Source organism: Lucilia cuprina, chromosome 4 (assembly GCF_022045245.1).
Source record: "Lucilia cuprina isolate Lc7/37 chromosome 4, ASM2204524v1, whole genome shotgun sequence".
In the NCBI taxonomy this organism is placed as follows: domain Eukaryota; kingdom Metazoa; phylum Arthropoda; class Insecta; order Diptera; family Calliphoridae; genus Lucilia; species Lucilia cuprina.
The window spans coordinates 95,795,536-95,811,855 of NC_060952.1; the positions used below are offsets into that span (position 1 = coordinate 95,795,536).

At 31.6% G+C, this 16,320-nt stretch overlaps 2 protein-coding genes across 5 annotated transcripts in view; one reads left to right on the top strand and one right to left on the bottom strand.

Annotated features, from left to right (window-relative positions):
* The window catches only part of LOC111685940 (anoctamin-1), a 21,261-nt gene extending 5,154 nt beyond the window's left edge, over nucleotides 1-16,107 (top strand). For 2 of the 4 annotated variants that reach the window (XM_046949007.1, XM_046949009.1), the window contains 14 exons: nucleotides 4,268-4,721; nucleotides 4,789-4,857; nucleotides 5,059-5,130; nucleotides 5,460-5,620; nucleotides 6,065-6,233; nucleotides 6,305-6,537; nucleotides 6,608-7,166; nucleotides 7,232-7,435; nucleotides 9,486-9,741; nucleotides 9,813-10,018; nucleotides 10,077-10,252; nucleotides 10,324-10,429; nucleotides 14,765-14,903; nucleotides 14,972-16,107. In XM_046949007.1, coding sequence (XP_046804963.1) covers nucleotides 4,268-4,721; nucleotides 4,789-4,857; nucleotides 5,059-5,130; nucleotides 5,460-5,620; nucleotides 6,065-6,233; nucleotides 6,305-6,537; nucleotides 6,608-7,166; nucleotides 7,232-7,435; nucleotides 9,486-9,741; nucleotides 9,813-10,018; nucleotides 10,077-10,252; nucleotides 10,324-10,429; nucleotides 14,765-14,903; nucleotides 14,972-15,153 — 2,986 coding nt within the window. In that variant the 3' untranslated portion in view covers nucleotides 15,154-16,107. The remainder of the gene's footprint in view (nucleotides 1-4,267; nucleotides 4,722-4,788; nucleotides 4,858-5,058; nucleotides 5,131-5,459; nucleotides 5,621-6,064; nucleotides 6,234-6,304; nucleotides 6,538-6,607; nucleotides 7,167-7,231; nucleotides 7,436-9,485; nucleotides 9,742-9,812; nucleotides 10,019-10,076; nucleotides 10,253-10,323; nucleotides 10,430-14,764; nucleotides 14,904-14,971) is intronic. The other 2 variants (XM_046949008.1, XM_023448223.2) reach the window with 2 other exon arrangements.
* On the bottom strand, nucleotides 10,244-13,323 carry LOC111685941. Its single transcript, XM_023448224.2, has 4 exons — nucleotides 12,916-13,323; nucleotides 12,531-12,652; nucleotides 10,730-10,886; nucleotides 10,244-10,670 (listed from the first exon to the last, which is right to left on the bottom strand). Exons 1-4 carry the CDS (start codon nucleotides 13,115-13,117, stop codon nucleotides 10,540-10,542), a joined length of 612 nt encoding a protein of 203 aa, XP_023303992.2. The 5' UTR covers nucleotides 13,118-13,323; the 3' UTR covers nucleotides 10,244-10,539.
* Nucleotides 16,108-16,320: the final 213 nt, after the last annotated feature.

The window sequence follows — 16,320 nt, forward strand, 5'->3', positions numbered from 1 at the left end:
GACTAGACTATAGACTAGACTATAGACTAGACTATACACTAGACTATAGACTAGACTATAGACTAGACTATAGACTAGACTATAGACTAGACTATACACTAGACTATAAACTAGATTGTAGACATTTCCCCCGTTCTGCAGCCTGCGACAGATAAGGTTATGGACTAGATTTTAGACCTGGCGCGGATCCACGGGGGAAAAGGCTCCACTGAACTAGTCTAGTACCTGGCAAAGCTTTAAACATTTCTTTTAAGATCTACAGTGTTCCTGAGAAAGAGTTCTAGAATTAATAGTGAAATTATTAGTTCTATGTATGCACTTTGTGTTAAAGCAAAATCTAAAATTTCTCCTAAGTTATATTATTAATTTTTGTTAAAAAGTCATTGTTAAAAAATTCATTCCACACAACCGCATTGTTCAGTTATTCTTGACTTTAACCGCATTTTTTCACCCTCTCCGCACCCATATTAAGTTTGCAAATAAAATCTTAAAATAAGATTTGCAATGACTTATGTAAATTACCGTCTAGATGAAAAGTCAACAACATTTGTGTATAATTAACAGACAATGGTTTTAGTTTATAAAGACTTTAAGCCAAACATTTTAAATGTATTTCCCAGTCTTATAGATTTTTGCAATAATGGGATTTGGTTTGGAGAGGGTATAGAAAAAATTAAACTAAAATATTCTTTGTTGTTTATTTTATTGTACACGATTTATTTGTATTTTGTCTCTGAAATTTTTGGCGGAAACAAAAGTTTTTACTCATTTACAGTTCCTTTTCTATGTTGTTTTCAGGAAAACATAGTGACGAGTTATAATTCATACAATTTGAAGAACAATTTTAAAACTGCTATAAATAGAAAAAATTATTATGCATAATATGTTTTTATGGAAAAATCTTTTATACAAAAACTGTTTATAGGAAGAACTATTACGGAAAAGTTTTTCTATTGACAAAACTGTTCTACACTATTTTTTTTTTTTTTGGAAAAACTGTTATACATAAATGTTTATATAGAAAACCTGTTATACAAATACTTATTTATAGGATTTTCGTATAGGAATATCGTAACAAAACAAAAATTCTATAGAAGAAACTGTTATACATAAATGTTTCTATAGAAAACGCTGCTATACAAAAACCATTTATTGTTTAAAAAAAAACATAGAAAAATCTATTATTTATATGTTATACAAAAAATTTTTTAAAGCAAAAACTGTTATACATACACATCACCATGATGTTACAAAAAATCAAAAAATATCAATTGCAATTGTAAGGTACCAAATTTTATGGGTTCTCACATAATCCAGACTCTACATACTTAATTTCTTATTTTTAGGTTCAATACTATTGAATATTCAAAAAGTACCTTTTGTAGAACGAAAAAGTACCAAAAAGTTCTCTGCTCTCGTCTAATCCGGGCTTTACATACTTAATTTCATGTTTCTAGGTTCAATATTATAGAAAATTCAAAAACTACCTTTTGTAGAACGAAAAAGTACCAAAAAGTCCCCTTTATGGGTTCTCGCCTAATCAGGGCTCTATACACTTAATTTTTATGTTTCTAGGTTCATTATTATAGAAAATTCTAAAAGTACCTTTTGTAGAACAAAAAAGTACCAAAAAGTCCCCTTTTATGGGTTCTCATATAATTCCGAATATACGTACGCCAGTTGCCCGCAGGACTGTCTGGCTGGTCATTTGGTTGAGGTTCCTTCGGGATCCACGTAGTGGCTGTGGTTTAAACTCAAATTCGCGGGGAGAGTAAGTGGCGGTTAAATGACTGATGCATGATCTGTTGTCGAAAACAACAGATACCCCACAGTGGAGTGACTGTGGGACTAAGCGTTGGAAATAAGTTGGTATTAATTTTATATGTTACGGGATGAATGTGGGGTACGGCGGGCCTCACCCTCTCGTCTACCTATAATAAATGTGTAGTATGTTTTTCTCTTATGAATGTGTCGTATGAATGAGATGTATGCTGGGTTGTATGATTATGGATGAATATACAATGATATACAAATGATACCATTGAATTTTTTTCCTTTTCCAGATATGATCAGAGTATACTCTGATCATATCAGAATTATCACACTATGTCCCTGTGAGTAAGAACAATGTCTTCGGCTTAAATGGAACTTTCGGTTGATACAGCTGTCGCTGGGTTGACAATCTTTGGCCGAGTATGACTCGGGTCGTTCCTGAGCGAAGATCCAATTGTCGTGGGATCGGGTTACGTATCTAGGTGCTGTTACCGAATCAACAGAGACCATCCAGAGGTCAGAGATTGGATAGCTCGTGTAATTCAGCAAAGTACTTGTGCATGGACCGGTTAAAGATAATGTACACCTGAGTTCTTCATTGAAGAATAAAGGGGCGACGGTGGAACGTTCTTAAGTCTACCCAGTGGATGAAAAAGACCACCGTGAGTCTCGACAGTCAAACACACACAGACAGACAGACGGACATTGCTAAATAGACTCCGCTATCTATCCAGAATATATATACTTTATAGGGTCGGAAAGTTATATTATAGAAATTACAAACGGAATGACAAACTTATATATAACCTTCTCACAAAGGTGAAGGGTATAATTAAGATATTTCAAAATTTTATAAAAACAAAAATTGGTAAAAATTAACTGAAAATCGCAATTGTTTACTTAACCCTAAAATTATACCTACGATTCTGAACTCTCCCTCTCTCTCCATATACATATATGTATTTTCAAATTCAAAACTAATAAAAAAGAAACTCTTGGAATATTCGCGAAAAAACTATTGTTTAAACTATTATTTATCACCATATTAAACATATTTTTATGTTTCTCTTTCCTCTCAATTTCGCTAAACATTTTTATTTATATATATTTTTTATAATGCCTTAAGCTTTAGAAAAAAACTACCCCCTCATAACTTTGAACGTTGCCATTAGGTCTTTAAATAATACAAATAAAATAAATAGGTCATAGTTATACCCCTTGAAAAGTTCTTATCATTAATTCTTGTAGTTTTTTGCTTCTATATGTTTGTTTATAACAAAATGACGTTATCGCTTATGAAAAACAAAGAACATTTCTTTTTAAATGTTTTCTCAGCACGCTTTTAAATGTTTATAGATTGTCCAGCCTTCTTTGCGCTTTTGTATTAATAAAAGTGTTTGAACCCCTATGTTATGGCAATTTTTATTTTATAATAACAGTGTTATTATAAAAAGCATAAATATAAAATTATACTCTTTAATTAACAACTATGTCACCAATTATTCCATATTTATAATAATGTTTTGTTTATTACCTTAGGTCAGTATTTAGTTAATAATTTTATATGAGTATTGATTTTTTTGAAGTGTTATCGTAAAAATTAATCTTGAAATTATAAGAGTATGTACATACTTATTAGCTACTTTTTAATTCATAAAGAAATTGTTTTTTTTTATTGTTAGAGTGTCTTGTTAGGTTGGGAAAATCAAAGAACAAGATTTTTTCACGTTTTTATCAAGTATGTTTTTGTTTTACAAATTGCAAAGTGTCTCTTAGGATCAACGGCTGCAATTTATTTTCAAAACAACTTTCAAATCGTTTTGCTGTTTTTAAAATTTTCATAATTTTGCTTTCAAATATAATTTCCTTAAATACAAATTTTTCTATACAATAATTATAAAACCATGAATTTAGCACTAACCATTTTATAATTTTAAAAATGTTTTCCATTTTACTTTTTCATTTTCAATTTGCACCTACACGTTAAGTTTTTTTGCTCCCAATATGTTGTATTTCTTATACATTTTCGCACTTGTCATTTATCTTATCCCAGAGATGGAAAATAACATTATGTCTACATATCAAAAAGCTGTTCGGCTTTAGTTCGGCTCCAGTTCAGTTCTAGTTCAGTTCTAGTTCAGTTCAAGTTCAGTTCTAGTTCAGTTCTAGTTCAGTTCTAGTTCAGTTCTAGTTCAGTTCTAGTTCAGTTCTAGTTCAGTTCTAGTTCAGTTCTAGTTCAGTTTTAGTTCAGTTCTAGTTCAGTTCTAGTTCAGTTCTAGTTCAGTTCTAGTTCAGTTCTAGTTTAGTTCTAGTTTAGTTCTAGTTCAGTTCTAGTTCAGTTCTAGTTCCGTTTTAGTTCAGTTCTAGTTAATTTCGAGTTCTTGTTCTGTTCTTGTATTACATTTCCATCTCTGTTGTATTATTAAAAGATTCGCATATTCAACTATAAAAATAAATTAATATAATCTTCTCTTATCCACAAAATATTTTTCAGTTTTTATATAGACAGTACAACATCCACATTACTTTTATCATCGGATAACGAACCGTCGTCACAAACTGCTCAAAACGCACGTATACACAATTTTACAAATCACAATAATCATTACAACAATAACAATTGCAACAGCAATAACAATAGTCGGAATCCTGCCACCACAACTACGTCTATACCAATGACGAAATTAGCACCCTTTGAAGATCCACCTGAAATTGAATTAAGTGCTCCAAATGATTATTTCGAGAAACATGAACCAAATCCCTCATTATTCTTTGATGATGGTGTGAGATCAATTGATTTTGTTTTAGTTTATAAAATCGATCTACAACATCAGGTGCTAGAGGAAGATCATGCTGAAAAGCGTAGAGTATTTGAGGCCAATTTGGAGGCAGAAGGTTTGGAAATTGAGAGGGTTTGCAAGGAAAAGGAACAAATCTATTTCGTTAAGGTGAGAGTGAAGAGGTACAATATGTAAAATGTTTAATATTGTTAATCATATGATTTTGCTTTTACAGATACATGCCCCCTTGGAGGTATTGAGGCGTTATGCGGAAATTTTAAAACTGCGTATGCCCATGAAAGAGGTATTGAGCATTTGTTTAAATAAGATTTTCATTTCTTTTTTCTTTATTATGTTTGTCAAAATTATATTTAAAGTTTTTATCTTTATTTAATGATGTTTTTTTATTAAATATTCTAAATCTTAATTATTATTTCTCTAAGATGGTCTTGTTAAGTTTTTATTTTATTTTACTTTATTTTATATATATTTTTTTTAATTATAGTTAATGTGCAACGTGAAATATTTATCACAAACTAGTCGTCTACGTAATGTAGTCAGTAATTTATCAAGAAAGGTCTGAATCACAGTTTTATAATTTCTACAAAAAAAGACCAACAAATTTTTTATAACAAATTCTGTTTCATTAACCAAACACGAAAAATTTCAAAAATGCCAAATATTGTTTTTCTTAATCCTTGGCTTTTAGTTTCATTTCCTTGTGCTTAAGATTTAGGGAATGTATTTTTCTTTTTGCTCAAATATTGTTTTGTTCAGCTTTTGTTTTTGTCTTTTATTTTTAATTGATTGGCAAATTTTTGTTGCACTTCTTTTAAGTTCTTGTTTAATAAAAATTATCTTTTAAGTTTTTTTATATATCATATTTTTTCAACTTTTTCAATTCAGATACCCGGCATGTCAGTAGTGAATCGCTCCACCCGCAGTGTATTTTCTAGTCTTAAAGGTATTTTCACATTTTTCATGAAACATATTTATGTGGATGAACGTTATTTTCCACGGCGCGCACAGCGTTTTACTGCCATCTATAGTCGTGATAAGGAATATTTGTAAGTATTTAATTTTTAAGATTCTTTTCTCCAATATTTGGTTCTGTTCTAGTTTTATTCTAGTTCTGTTCTAGTTCGGTTCTAGTTCTGTTCTAGTTCGGTTCTAGTTCTGTTCTAGTTCTGTTCTAGTTCTGTTCTAGTTATGCTCTAGTTATGCTCTAGTTCTTTACTAGTTCTGTTCTAGTTCTGTTCTAGTTCTGTTCTAGTTCTGTTCTAGTTCTGTTCTAGTTCTGTTCTAGTTCTGTTCTAGTTCTGTTCTAGTTCTGTTCTAGTTCTGTTCTAGTTCTGTTCTAGTTCTGTTCTAGTTCTGTTCTAGTTCTGTTCTAGTTCTGTTCTAGTTCTGTTCTAGTTCTGTTCTAGTTCTGTTCTAGTTCTGTTCTAGTTCTGTTCTAGTTCTTGTTCTGTTCTATTCTTCATTATGAAATTTTTTTTATAATATTCCAGATTTGATATACGTCAGGATAATTTTTTTACACCTGCTGTACGATCGCGTATTGTACAATTCATATTGGATCGTCAACGTTTTACACCGAAAAATAAAGATGAAATGGCATTTGGCATAGAACGTTTAGTAACCTATAATGTCTATTGCGCAGCCTATCCTTTGCACGATGTAAGTTATAACAAAAACAAAATTTGTATATAAATAAACTCTATCTCCTCTCTATCTGCCTCCTTCGTTAGGGTGAAATCTATGAAAAAAACACGATGCGTCATACTTTAAGTACACACTGGGCTTCCATTAGTAAATGGTATCGTTATCAGCCTTTGGATTATGTTAAAGAATATTTTGGTGTTAAAATCGGTTTATATTTTGCTTGGTTGGGTTTCTACACCTACATGTTGATGTTGGCTGCAGTGGTGGGTTTAATATGTTTTCTATACTCTTTGCTTACTCTCAAGGATTATGTGCCCGTGTAAGTTATAAACATCTTGTATATGTATTTCTTAATTATTAAGTAATTTCTGTTGTTTGCTTTAATTTAGCCAGGAAATCTGCTCAAATACACAAACAAATATAACCATGTGTCCTTTGTGTAATTGGTGTAACTTTTGGGACCTGAAAGAGACTTGTTTCTATGCCAAAATTTCTTACTTAATAGACAATCCTAGTACGTTATTCTTTACTGTCTTTATGTCCTTTTGGGCTGCACTATTTCTTGAACTATGGAAACGTTATTCTGCCGAAATAACACATCGTTGGGATTTGACGGGCTTCGATGTGCATGAAGAACATCCCAGGCCTCAGTATTTAGCACGTTTACAACATTTACCCAATACTCGTACCGATTATGTGACAAATATGAAAGAACCTACTGTGCCCTTTTGGCGCATGAAATTTCCTGCCGCTGTTTTTAGCTTTTCGGTTGTATTACTTTTAATAGCCTTAGCTTTTGTGGCTTTGGTGGGTGTCGTTATATATCGTGTCTCGATGTTGGCCATCCTGAAAGTGGGCGATAGCCCAATGAATACCTCGAGTGCTATAATGTTGGCCTCTGCTTCGGCGGCCTTTCTGAATTTGTGTTTCCTTTATGTACTTAATTATGTAAGTATTATTTTCATCTTGGCTTTTTGGTGGCAATTTTTATTAATGTTTTTGTTTATTTGCAGTTATACAATCATTTAGCCGATTATTTAACCGAAAAAGAAATGTGGCGTACTCAAACCCAATTTGACGATTCGTTGACATTAAAAATATATCTGTTGCAATTTGTTAACTACTATGCTTCCATATTTTATATAGCCTTTTTTAAAGGCAAATTTGTGGGTCATCCAGCTAAATATCATAAAATTTTTGATGAGCGACAAGAAGAGGTATGTTCAGTTCTAGTTCAATTCTAGTTCAGTTCTAGTTCAGTTCTAGTTCAGTTCTAGTTCAGTTCTAGTTCAGTTCTAGTTCAGTTCTAGTTCAGTTCTAGTTCAGTTCTAGTTCAGTTCTAGTTCAGTTCTAGTTCAGTTCTAGTTCAGTTCTAGTTCAGTTCTAGTTCAGTTCTAGTTCAGTTCTAGTTCAGTTCTAGTTCAGTTCTAGTTCAGTTCTAGTTCAGTTCTAGTTCAGTTCTAGTTCAGTTCTAGTTCAGTTCTAGTTCAGTTCTAGTTCAGTTCTAGTTCAGTTCTAGTTCAGTTCTAGTTCAGTTCTAGTTCAGTTCTAGTTCAGTTCTAGTTCAGTTCTAGTTCAGTTCTAGTTCAGTTCTAGTTCAGTTCTAGTTCAGTTCTAGTTCAGTTCTAGTTCAGTTCTAGTTCAGTTCTAGTTCAGTTCTAGTTCAGTTCTAGTTCAGTTCTAGTTCAGTTCTAGTTCAGTTCTAGTTCAGTTCTAGTTCAGTTCTAGTTCAATCCTAGTTCAATTCTAGTTCAGTTCTAGTTCAGTTCTAGTTCAGTTCTAGTTCAGCTCTAGTTCAGTTCTAGTTCAGTTCTAGTTCAGTTCTAGTTCAGTTCTAGTTCAGTTCTAGTTCAGTTCTAGTTCAGTTCTAGTTCAGTTCTAGTTCAGTTCTAGTTCAGTTCTAGTTCAGTTCTAGTTCAGTTCTAGTTCAGTTCTAGTTTCAGTTCTAGTTCAGTTCTAGTTCAGTTCTAGTTCAGTTCTAGTTCAGTTCTAGTTCAGTTCTAGTTCAGTTCTAGTTCAGTTCTAGTTCAGTTCTAGTTCAGTTCTAGTTCAGTTCTAGTTCAGTTCTAGTTCAGTTCTAGTTCAGTTCTAGTTCAGTTCTAGTTCAGTTCTAGTTCAGTTCAGTTCTAGTTCAGTTCTAGTTCAGTTCTAGTTCAGTTCTAGTTCAGTTCTAGTTCAGTTCTAGTTCAGTTCTAGTTCAGTTCTAGTTCAGTTCTAGTTCAGTTCTAGTTCAGTTCTAGTTCAGTTCTAGTTCAGTTCTAGTTCAGTTCTAGTTCAGTTCTAGTTCAGTTCTAGTTCAGTTCTAGTTCAGTTCTAGTTCAGTTCTAGTTCAGTTCTAGTTCAGTTCTAGTTCAGTTCTAGTTCAGTTCTAGTTCAGTTCTAGTTCAGTTCTAGTTCAGTTCTAGTTCAGTTCTAGTTCAGTTCTAGTTCAGTTCTAGTTCAGTTCTAGTTCAGTTCTAGTTCAGTTCTAGTTCAGTTCTAGTTCAGTTCTAGTTCAGTTCTAGTTCAGTTCTAGTTCAGTTCTAGTTCAGTTCTAGTTCAGTTCTAGTTCAGTTCTAGTTCAGTTCTAGTTCAGTTCTAGTTCAGTTCTAGTTCAGTTCTAGTTCAGTTCTAGTTCAGTTCTAGTTCAGTTCTAGTTCAGTTCTAGTTCAGTTCTAGTTCAGTTCTAGTTCAGTTCTAGTTCAGTTCTAGTTCAGTTCTAGTTCAGTTCTAGTTCAGTTCTAGTTCAGTTCTAGTTCAGTTCTAGTTCAGTTCTAGTTCAGTTCTAGTTCAGTTCTAGTTCAGTTCTAGTTCAGTTCTAGTTCAGTTCTAGTTCAGTTCTAGTTCAGTTCTAGTTCAGTTCTAGTTCAGTTCTAGTTCAGTTCTAGTTCAGTTCTAGTTCAGTTCTAGTTCAGTTCTAGTTCAGTTCTAGTTCAGTTCTAGTTCAGTTCTAGTTCAGTTCTAGTTCAGTTCTAGTTCAGTTCTAGTTCAGTTCTAGTTCAGTTCTAGTTCAGTTCTAGTTCAGTTCTAGTTCAGTTCTAGTTCAGTTCTAGTTCAGTTCTAGTTCAGTTCTAGTTCAGTTCTAGTTCTAGTTCAGTTCTAGTTCAGTTCTAGTTCAGTTCTAGTTCAGTTCTAGTTCAGTTCTAGTTCAGTTCTAGTTCAGTTCTAGTTCAGTTCTAGTTCAGTTCTAGTTCAGTTCTAGTTCAGTTCTAGTTCAGTTCTAGTTCAGTTTTAGTTCAGTTCTAGTTCAGTTACAATAGCTGTTAAACTTCTATATTCTTCTTTTAGTGTTCCTCTGGAGGTTGTTTAACCGAACTGTGTATCCAATTGGCTATTATAATGATTGGCAAACAGGCCTTCAATTCCATCTTAGAAGTTATAATGCCCAAAATATGGCGTAAAATTATGGCTCTAAAAGTGGGTCTAACAAGATGTTTTTCACCCAAAGAGGACAAGCATCACAAAGACACTGAAAGATGGTGGAGAGATTTAAAATTACTAGACTGGGGTCCCCGGTCATTATTTCCCGAATATTTAGAAATGGGTAATGCTCACAAAAATCCTTCTTATATAAAATATAGAAAGTAAATTTAAAATGCATTTTCTTTTTACTAGTTTTACAATATGGTTTTGTAACCATATTTGTGGCTGCCTTTCCTCTAGCACCGTTTTTTGCTCTACTTAACAATATTCTAGAAATGCGTTTAGACGCCAATAAACTTTTAACCCATCATAGAAGGCCGGTGTCGCAGAGAGTCCGCGATATAGGCGTTTGGTATCGCATTCTAGATTGTATTGGTAAACTAAGTGTCATAACAAATGTAAGTTTAAACATTATGTTTTAGTGTTTGTATATATTTTAACGATTTGTGTTATTAGGGTTTTATTATAGCCTTTACCTCTGACATGATTCCCAGATGGGTTTATCGTGGCTTAAATTCGGAGGATGGTTCCTTACATGGTTACTTAAACTTTACTTTATCAGAATTCCGTACAAGTGATTCAGATTCAGAATTACGCAGTTTATCTATTAAATACAATATAACCTCTTGCAAGTAAGTAATTTTATTTATACATTTTATTGATTTTTCTTATTTGAATTATTCTGTTTTTGTTATATTTGCAGATATACAGATTTTCGTGAACCACCTACCTCACCGAATAAATATTATTTAAGTAGTACTTTTTATATAATTTTGGCTTGTCGTTTAGGTTTTGTTGTGGTATTTGAGGTAAGTTTTTCTAACAAAAATTTTCTGTTTTCTAAAAAAAGATTAAAAATTAAGTCTCATTTTGAATATAAATTAAATCCCATATAGTGTGTTTGTTGTTTTTATTTGCCTTAAACCTTAACATGTTGAAACATTCCCGAGGCCTCCACAATACTATCCTGTAAGACTTGGTTTTCTTGTCGTTGTAGTTTTAAAAATTTACACAACCAATAAATGGCAAAAGTGAACATTGCATTGAACACTGCAAATTAAGCAGAATGTTTAAATAAACAATTTTTAAAAATATTAAAAGAAACTTACTGATAAATATGCCAAATAAAATGCTGCGTACTATACGTTTGTCTGTGGCCGCATCGATTTCATTATACTTCATTTCCATAAATATATATGTGGTTACTTCTACCAATACCGAAATGATAGTGTTAATTAGCCATGGTGCTATGCAAATGGTGCGCTTCTGTAAATGGGAAAGATTTAATGACAATTAGAACTGAACTAGAACTGAACTAGAACTGAACTAGAACTGAACTAGAACTGAACTAGAACTGAACTAGAACTGAACTAGAACTGAACTAGAACTGAACTAGAACTGAACTAGAACTGAACTAGAACTGAACTAGAACTGAACTAGAACTGAACTAGAACTGAACTAGAACTGAACTAGAACTGAACTAGAACTGAACTAGAACTGAACTAGAACTGAACTAGAACTGAACTAGAACTGAACTAGAACTGAACTAGAACTGAACTAGAACTGAACTAGAACTGAACTAGAACTGAACTAGAACTGAACTAGAACTGAACTAGAACTGAACTAGAACTGAACTAGAACTGAACTAGAACTGAACTAGAACTGAACTAGAACTGAACTAGAACTGAACTAGAACTGAACTAGAACTGAACTAGAACTGAACTAGAACTGAACTAGAACTGAACTAGAACTGAACTAGAACTGAACTAGAACTGAACTAGAACTGAACTAGAACTGAACTAGAACTGAACTAGAACTGAACTAGAACTGAACTAGAACTGAACTAGAACTGAACTAGAACTGAACTAGAACTGAACTGAACTAGAACTGAACTAGAACTGAACTAGAACTGAACTAGAACTGAACTAGAACTGAACTAGAACTGAACTAGAACTGAACTAGAACTGAACTAGAACTGAACTAGAACTGAACTAGAACTGAACTAGAACTGAACTAGAACTGAACTAGAACTGAACTAGAACTGAACTAGAACTGAACTAGAACTGAACTAGAACTGAACTAGAACTGAACTAGAACTGAACTAGAACTGAACTAGAACTGAACTAGAACTGAACTAGAACTGAACTAGAACTGAACTAGAACTGACTACTAGAACTGAACTAGAACTGAACTAGAACTGAACTAGAACTGAACTAGAACTGAACTAGAACTGAACTAGAACTGAACTAGAACTGAACTAGAACTGAACTAGAACTGAACTAGAACTGAACTAGAACTGAACTAGAACTGAACTAGAACTGAACTAGAACTGAACTAGAACTGAACTAGAACTGAACTAGAACTGAACTAGAACTGAACTAGAACTGAACTAGAACTGAACTAGAACTGAACTTAGAACTGAACTAGAACTGAACTAGAACTGAACTAGAACTGAACTAGAACTGAACTAGAACTGAACTAGAACTGAACTAGAACTGAACTAGAACTGAACTAGAACTGAACTAGAACTGAACTAGAACTGAACTAGAACTGAACTAGAACTGAACTAGAACTGAACTAGAACTGAACTAGAACTGAACTAGAACTGAACTAGAACTGAACTAGAACTGAACTAGAACTGAACTAGAACTGAACTAGAACTGAACTAGAACTGAACTAGAACTGAACTAGAACTGAACTAGAACTGAACTAGAACTGAACTAGAACTGAACTAGAACTGAACTAGAACTGAACTAGAACTGAACTAGAACTGAACTAGAACTGAACTAGAACTGAACTAGAACTGAACTAGAACTGAACTAGAACTGAACTAGAACTGAACTAGAACTGAACTAGAACTGAACTAGAACTGAACTGAACTAGAACTGAATTAGGGGAATGATAACTTACCTTTCTAATACCATCGATCAGTAGCGAAGCTAGTATGAAATTAATCAACGATTTAATCCACAAAATTATAGACATGACAACATAAAATGCATCTGGGAAATTATGCAGCAAAACATAATCAACTGGAAGAAAGATTTTTAAACAAAATAATTTTATTTTATAAAAATTGTTTAAAAAAAATTTATTTCATTCTGTTAATCAACGCTGACCATTACGAACTTTTTTTAGTAATGTTATTTATTTTTAAATTAAAAAAAGAAAAAGTGAAAATCATTTCAGTTTCTACAAAATTCAAAATTTGCCCATGTTGTTTATAACTGTTTTTTATTTTTGTAATTTTTTTCATTAAAAATTTTCAAATTTGATTTCGAAAATATTCACTTACCAACCGATGACAGCATATTACTCAAAGGATCAATAATTTTCACATTTTCATAGGATGCAACGGCCCAATTTGTTAAATTAAAATAATCTCTATACAGATAATAACTGCATAATATCAAAACGGTCAAAGAAAGTAAAATATCTAGAGCAGCTATACTAAAACCCAGATTACGTAGGTTTAAACAGCAAGAAAAACGTTTCATTTTAACTAATTTTTATTTAGTTTTTTTGTTTGTTAGAAAGATCCTGTTAAATATTTAGTATTAGTTTTTAAAATTTTAATTGGAATTATTTATTATTTTTATTATATATATTTTTAAAAATATATAAGTTTAGTTTTAAAATCGTTTCACTAGTTTCTTTATTTTAGGATGTTATCAGTTTCACGTTATTTGAGCTACTAAAAATTTTTATCCATCAATACTTTTCAAAAACTTCTATTCTAATATCTGTCCATCAGTTTTAGCTATTTGTCTTGTCTAACCGTCCTTCCGTCTGCATCATATATAGTTGTTGTTTGTATTTAACGCATTGGCCCATTGACATTTTCCCTTTTTCTTTCGTTCTTTCACACATTTATGTAGTTTAGCGTTTGCGAATGCTGAAAAAAGTACGACTATAATTGTCGTTTGCCACATAATAATGAAACTGCATTTAGTGATGTGTGAGTAAGTAGAAAGACCTTTTTCTGCAGTTTAGTAGTGCATTGATCTATGACATAAAAAAAGTTTTCAAATGAATATTGAAAGTGTTTTCAATTTGTTCTAAACAGTTATAGTTTTTCTTTTTCGTTTTTCGTTTATTTTATTCTAAACATATTGTTTGCTGTTTGTGCGAAGTTTTCTTTCAAATTTAATTGACCTCGTTTTGAGAGGTTTCATTATAACCCTAATCCTTGTAGAGATTGAGGTTTGTTAATTGTGGTTGTGTATATGTGTGCTGAATATGAGAACACATTTTTGTAAGACAAGAATTTGTGAACTTGTTGTAGTTACAACTTAAAGCTAAGCGATTGAAAATGTAAACCCAGTGAATTATTCAGAACTAATCTTTGAATAAACTATAAGAGTACAGAACTAGAACAGAACTAGAACAGAACTAGAACAGAACTAGAACAGAACTAGAACAAAACTAGAACAAAACTAGAACAAAACTAGAACAAAACTAGAACAAAACTAGAACAAAACTAGAACAGATCTAGAGCAGAACTAGAACAGAACTAGAACAGAACTAGAACAGAACTAGAACAGAACTAGAACAGAACTAGAACAGAACTAGAACAGAACTAGAACAGAACTAGAACAGAAGTAGAACAGAACTAGAACAGAACTGGAACAGAACTAGAACAGAACTAGAACAGAACTAGAACAGAACTAGAACAGAACTAGAACAGAACTAGAACAGTACTAGAACAGAACTAGAACAGAACTAGAACAGAACTAGAACAGAACTAGAACAGAACTAGAACAGAACTAGAACAGAACTAGAACAGAACTAGAACAGAGGTAGAACAGAACTAGAACAGAGGTAGAACAGAACTAGAACAGAACTAGAACAGAACTGGAACAGAACTAGAACAGAACTAGAACAGAATGATTCAACAACACCCATTGATGGGTTATAATTCTGTCTTGTCCATTAGTGTTCTTGTACAAATTAACGTATTTGTTAACCCTACTAAGGCTTCATTCTACAACATTTTTCTATAAATTTAACAAATTATTTAAATTAAATAAAAGCAGGTTAATTCTCTCTCATTTGTCAGCTAAACATCAATAACATTGAAATCTGTTCCACATTCCCAAGCATTTTTCACTTATGTTCTATTCATTAAATTCATTTCTTTATAGAATTTTGTGGCGTTGGTAATGATTTTAGTGCGATGGTGCATACCTGATATGAGTGTTGAGCTGAGAGATCAAATACGGCGTGAAGTGTATATAACGAATGAAATTATTATTGAACAAGAGGCCAGGAGGGCTAGATTTGGTAAGTAACCTTTTACACTTTTCTCCATAACATTTTGTAGTAATTTTTGAATTTGTATTGTATTGTAGAACGTGCTAAACGTAGTTCTTCTGTGCGTTTACGAGATTCCGAATCCAATACTCCCGATAATGCCAATGACAGATTTATAAGAATCGAACAGTTATTGGCCTGTGATTTATCCCAGTCTCAAATGGATTTAATAATACATGGTGATAATGCCGATACTGGCATTCAAGGAGAAAATTGCTAAAGCTTTATTTGTTTTACAAACATAATTACTTACTTTAAGCTCGAAAGACTTGTTTTTAGTTACTATAAACATAAGAACATAGAACATCATTTAAAGAAAATAATCATCGAATATTTATTTTTATATATTTAAAATATTTTTGTTTTAAACATTTTTGTTATTGCATTTTTAAAAAGCTTTTTTCTGGTAGAAAAGTAAAAGAATCAAAGGAACTTAAAATAATCGTTAGCAGGTGCAATATAAATTTTTGTATTAAGCTCTCTGATCCTAAAGTTATTATATTAATTAAGCTTAAATTCATTTGTTATGTTTTATTATTTTGTAAATCAAAAGTCTTATAATAATTTTTTTTTGCCCAATTGACAATTATGATATTATTCTCACGATTTATGTATGTTCTCACTTATATTTTTATTTTGTTTTTATTATACATTTACATAAATAAATAATTTCAATATACATACATACTTAGCTAATAAAAATATACGTACATATAAATATCCATATATAATTGTTGTAAACTGTGGTGCCAATATTTCCTTAATGAATCAAGTAGTGCACAAATATCTTTACTATTTTAATTAGTAAACGATTTAAAGCCTTAATTTATTTCTTCTTTATAGGAAAAAGTATAAAATATAAAAGATTACTGCGGTAAATCATAGCAATCTCTTCAAGGACTTTAACAAGAATATATATTTTTCTATAAATATAAAACTATTCATTAAATAATAAACGAAATTTGTATAAAATTTATATTTTTCTATGCAGAGAAATCTAATTTGTTTTATAAGTTTATCTTTGGGTTAAAAATAATTCTTGTTTTATTTTTAAGTTTATAAAAAATAACTTTTGTATTTAACTTATTATGTAAACAACTTTGTGTTTGTATGAAAATTGTATGTTGAAAAGAGTTATTAAAATATGAGTGTTTGTTTTTAGTTCCTAAATTAATAATTTTTCTTTTTAATTTTTCAGATGTTTGGATGGTAAAAGGAAATAAAAAGGAAAAAAAAATCCAGTAAAAGGTACGAGAACAGAACTAGAAAAGAACTAGATTAGAACTAGAACGGAACTAGAACAGAACTAGAACAGAACTAGAACAGAACTAGAACAGAACTAGAACAGAACTAGAACAGAACTAGAACAGAACTAGAACAGAACTAG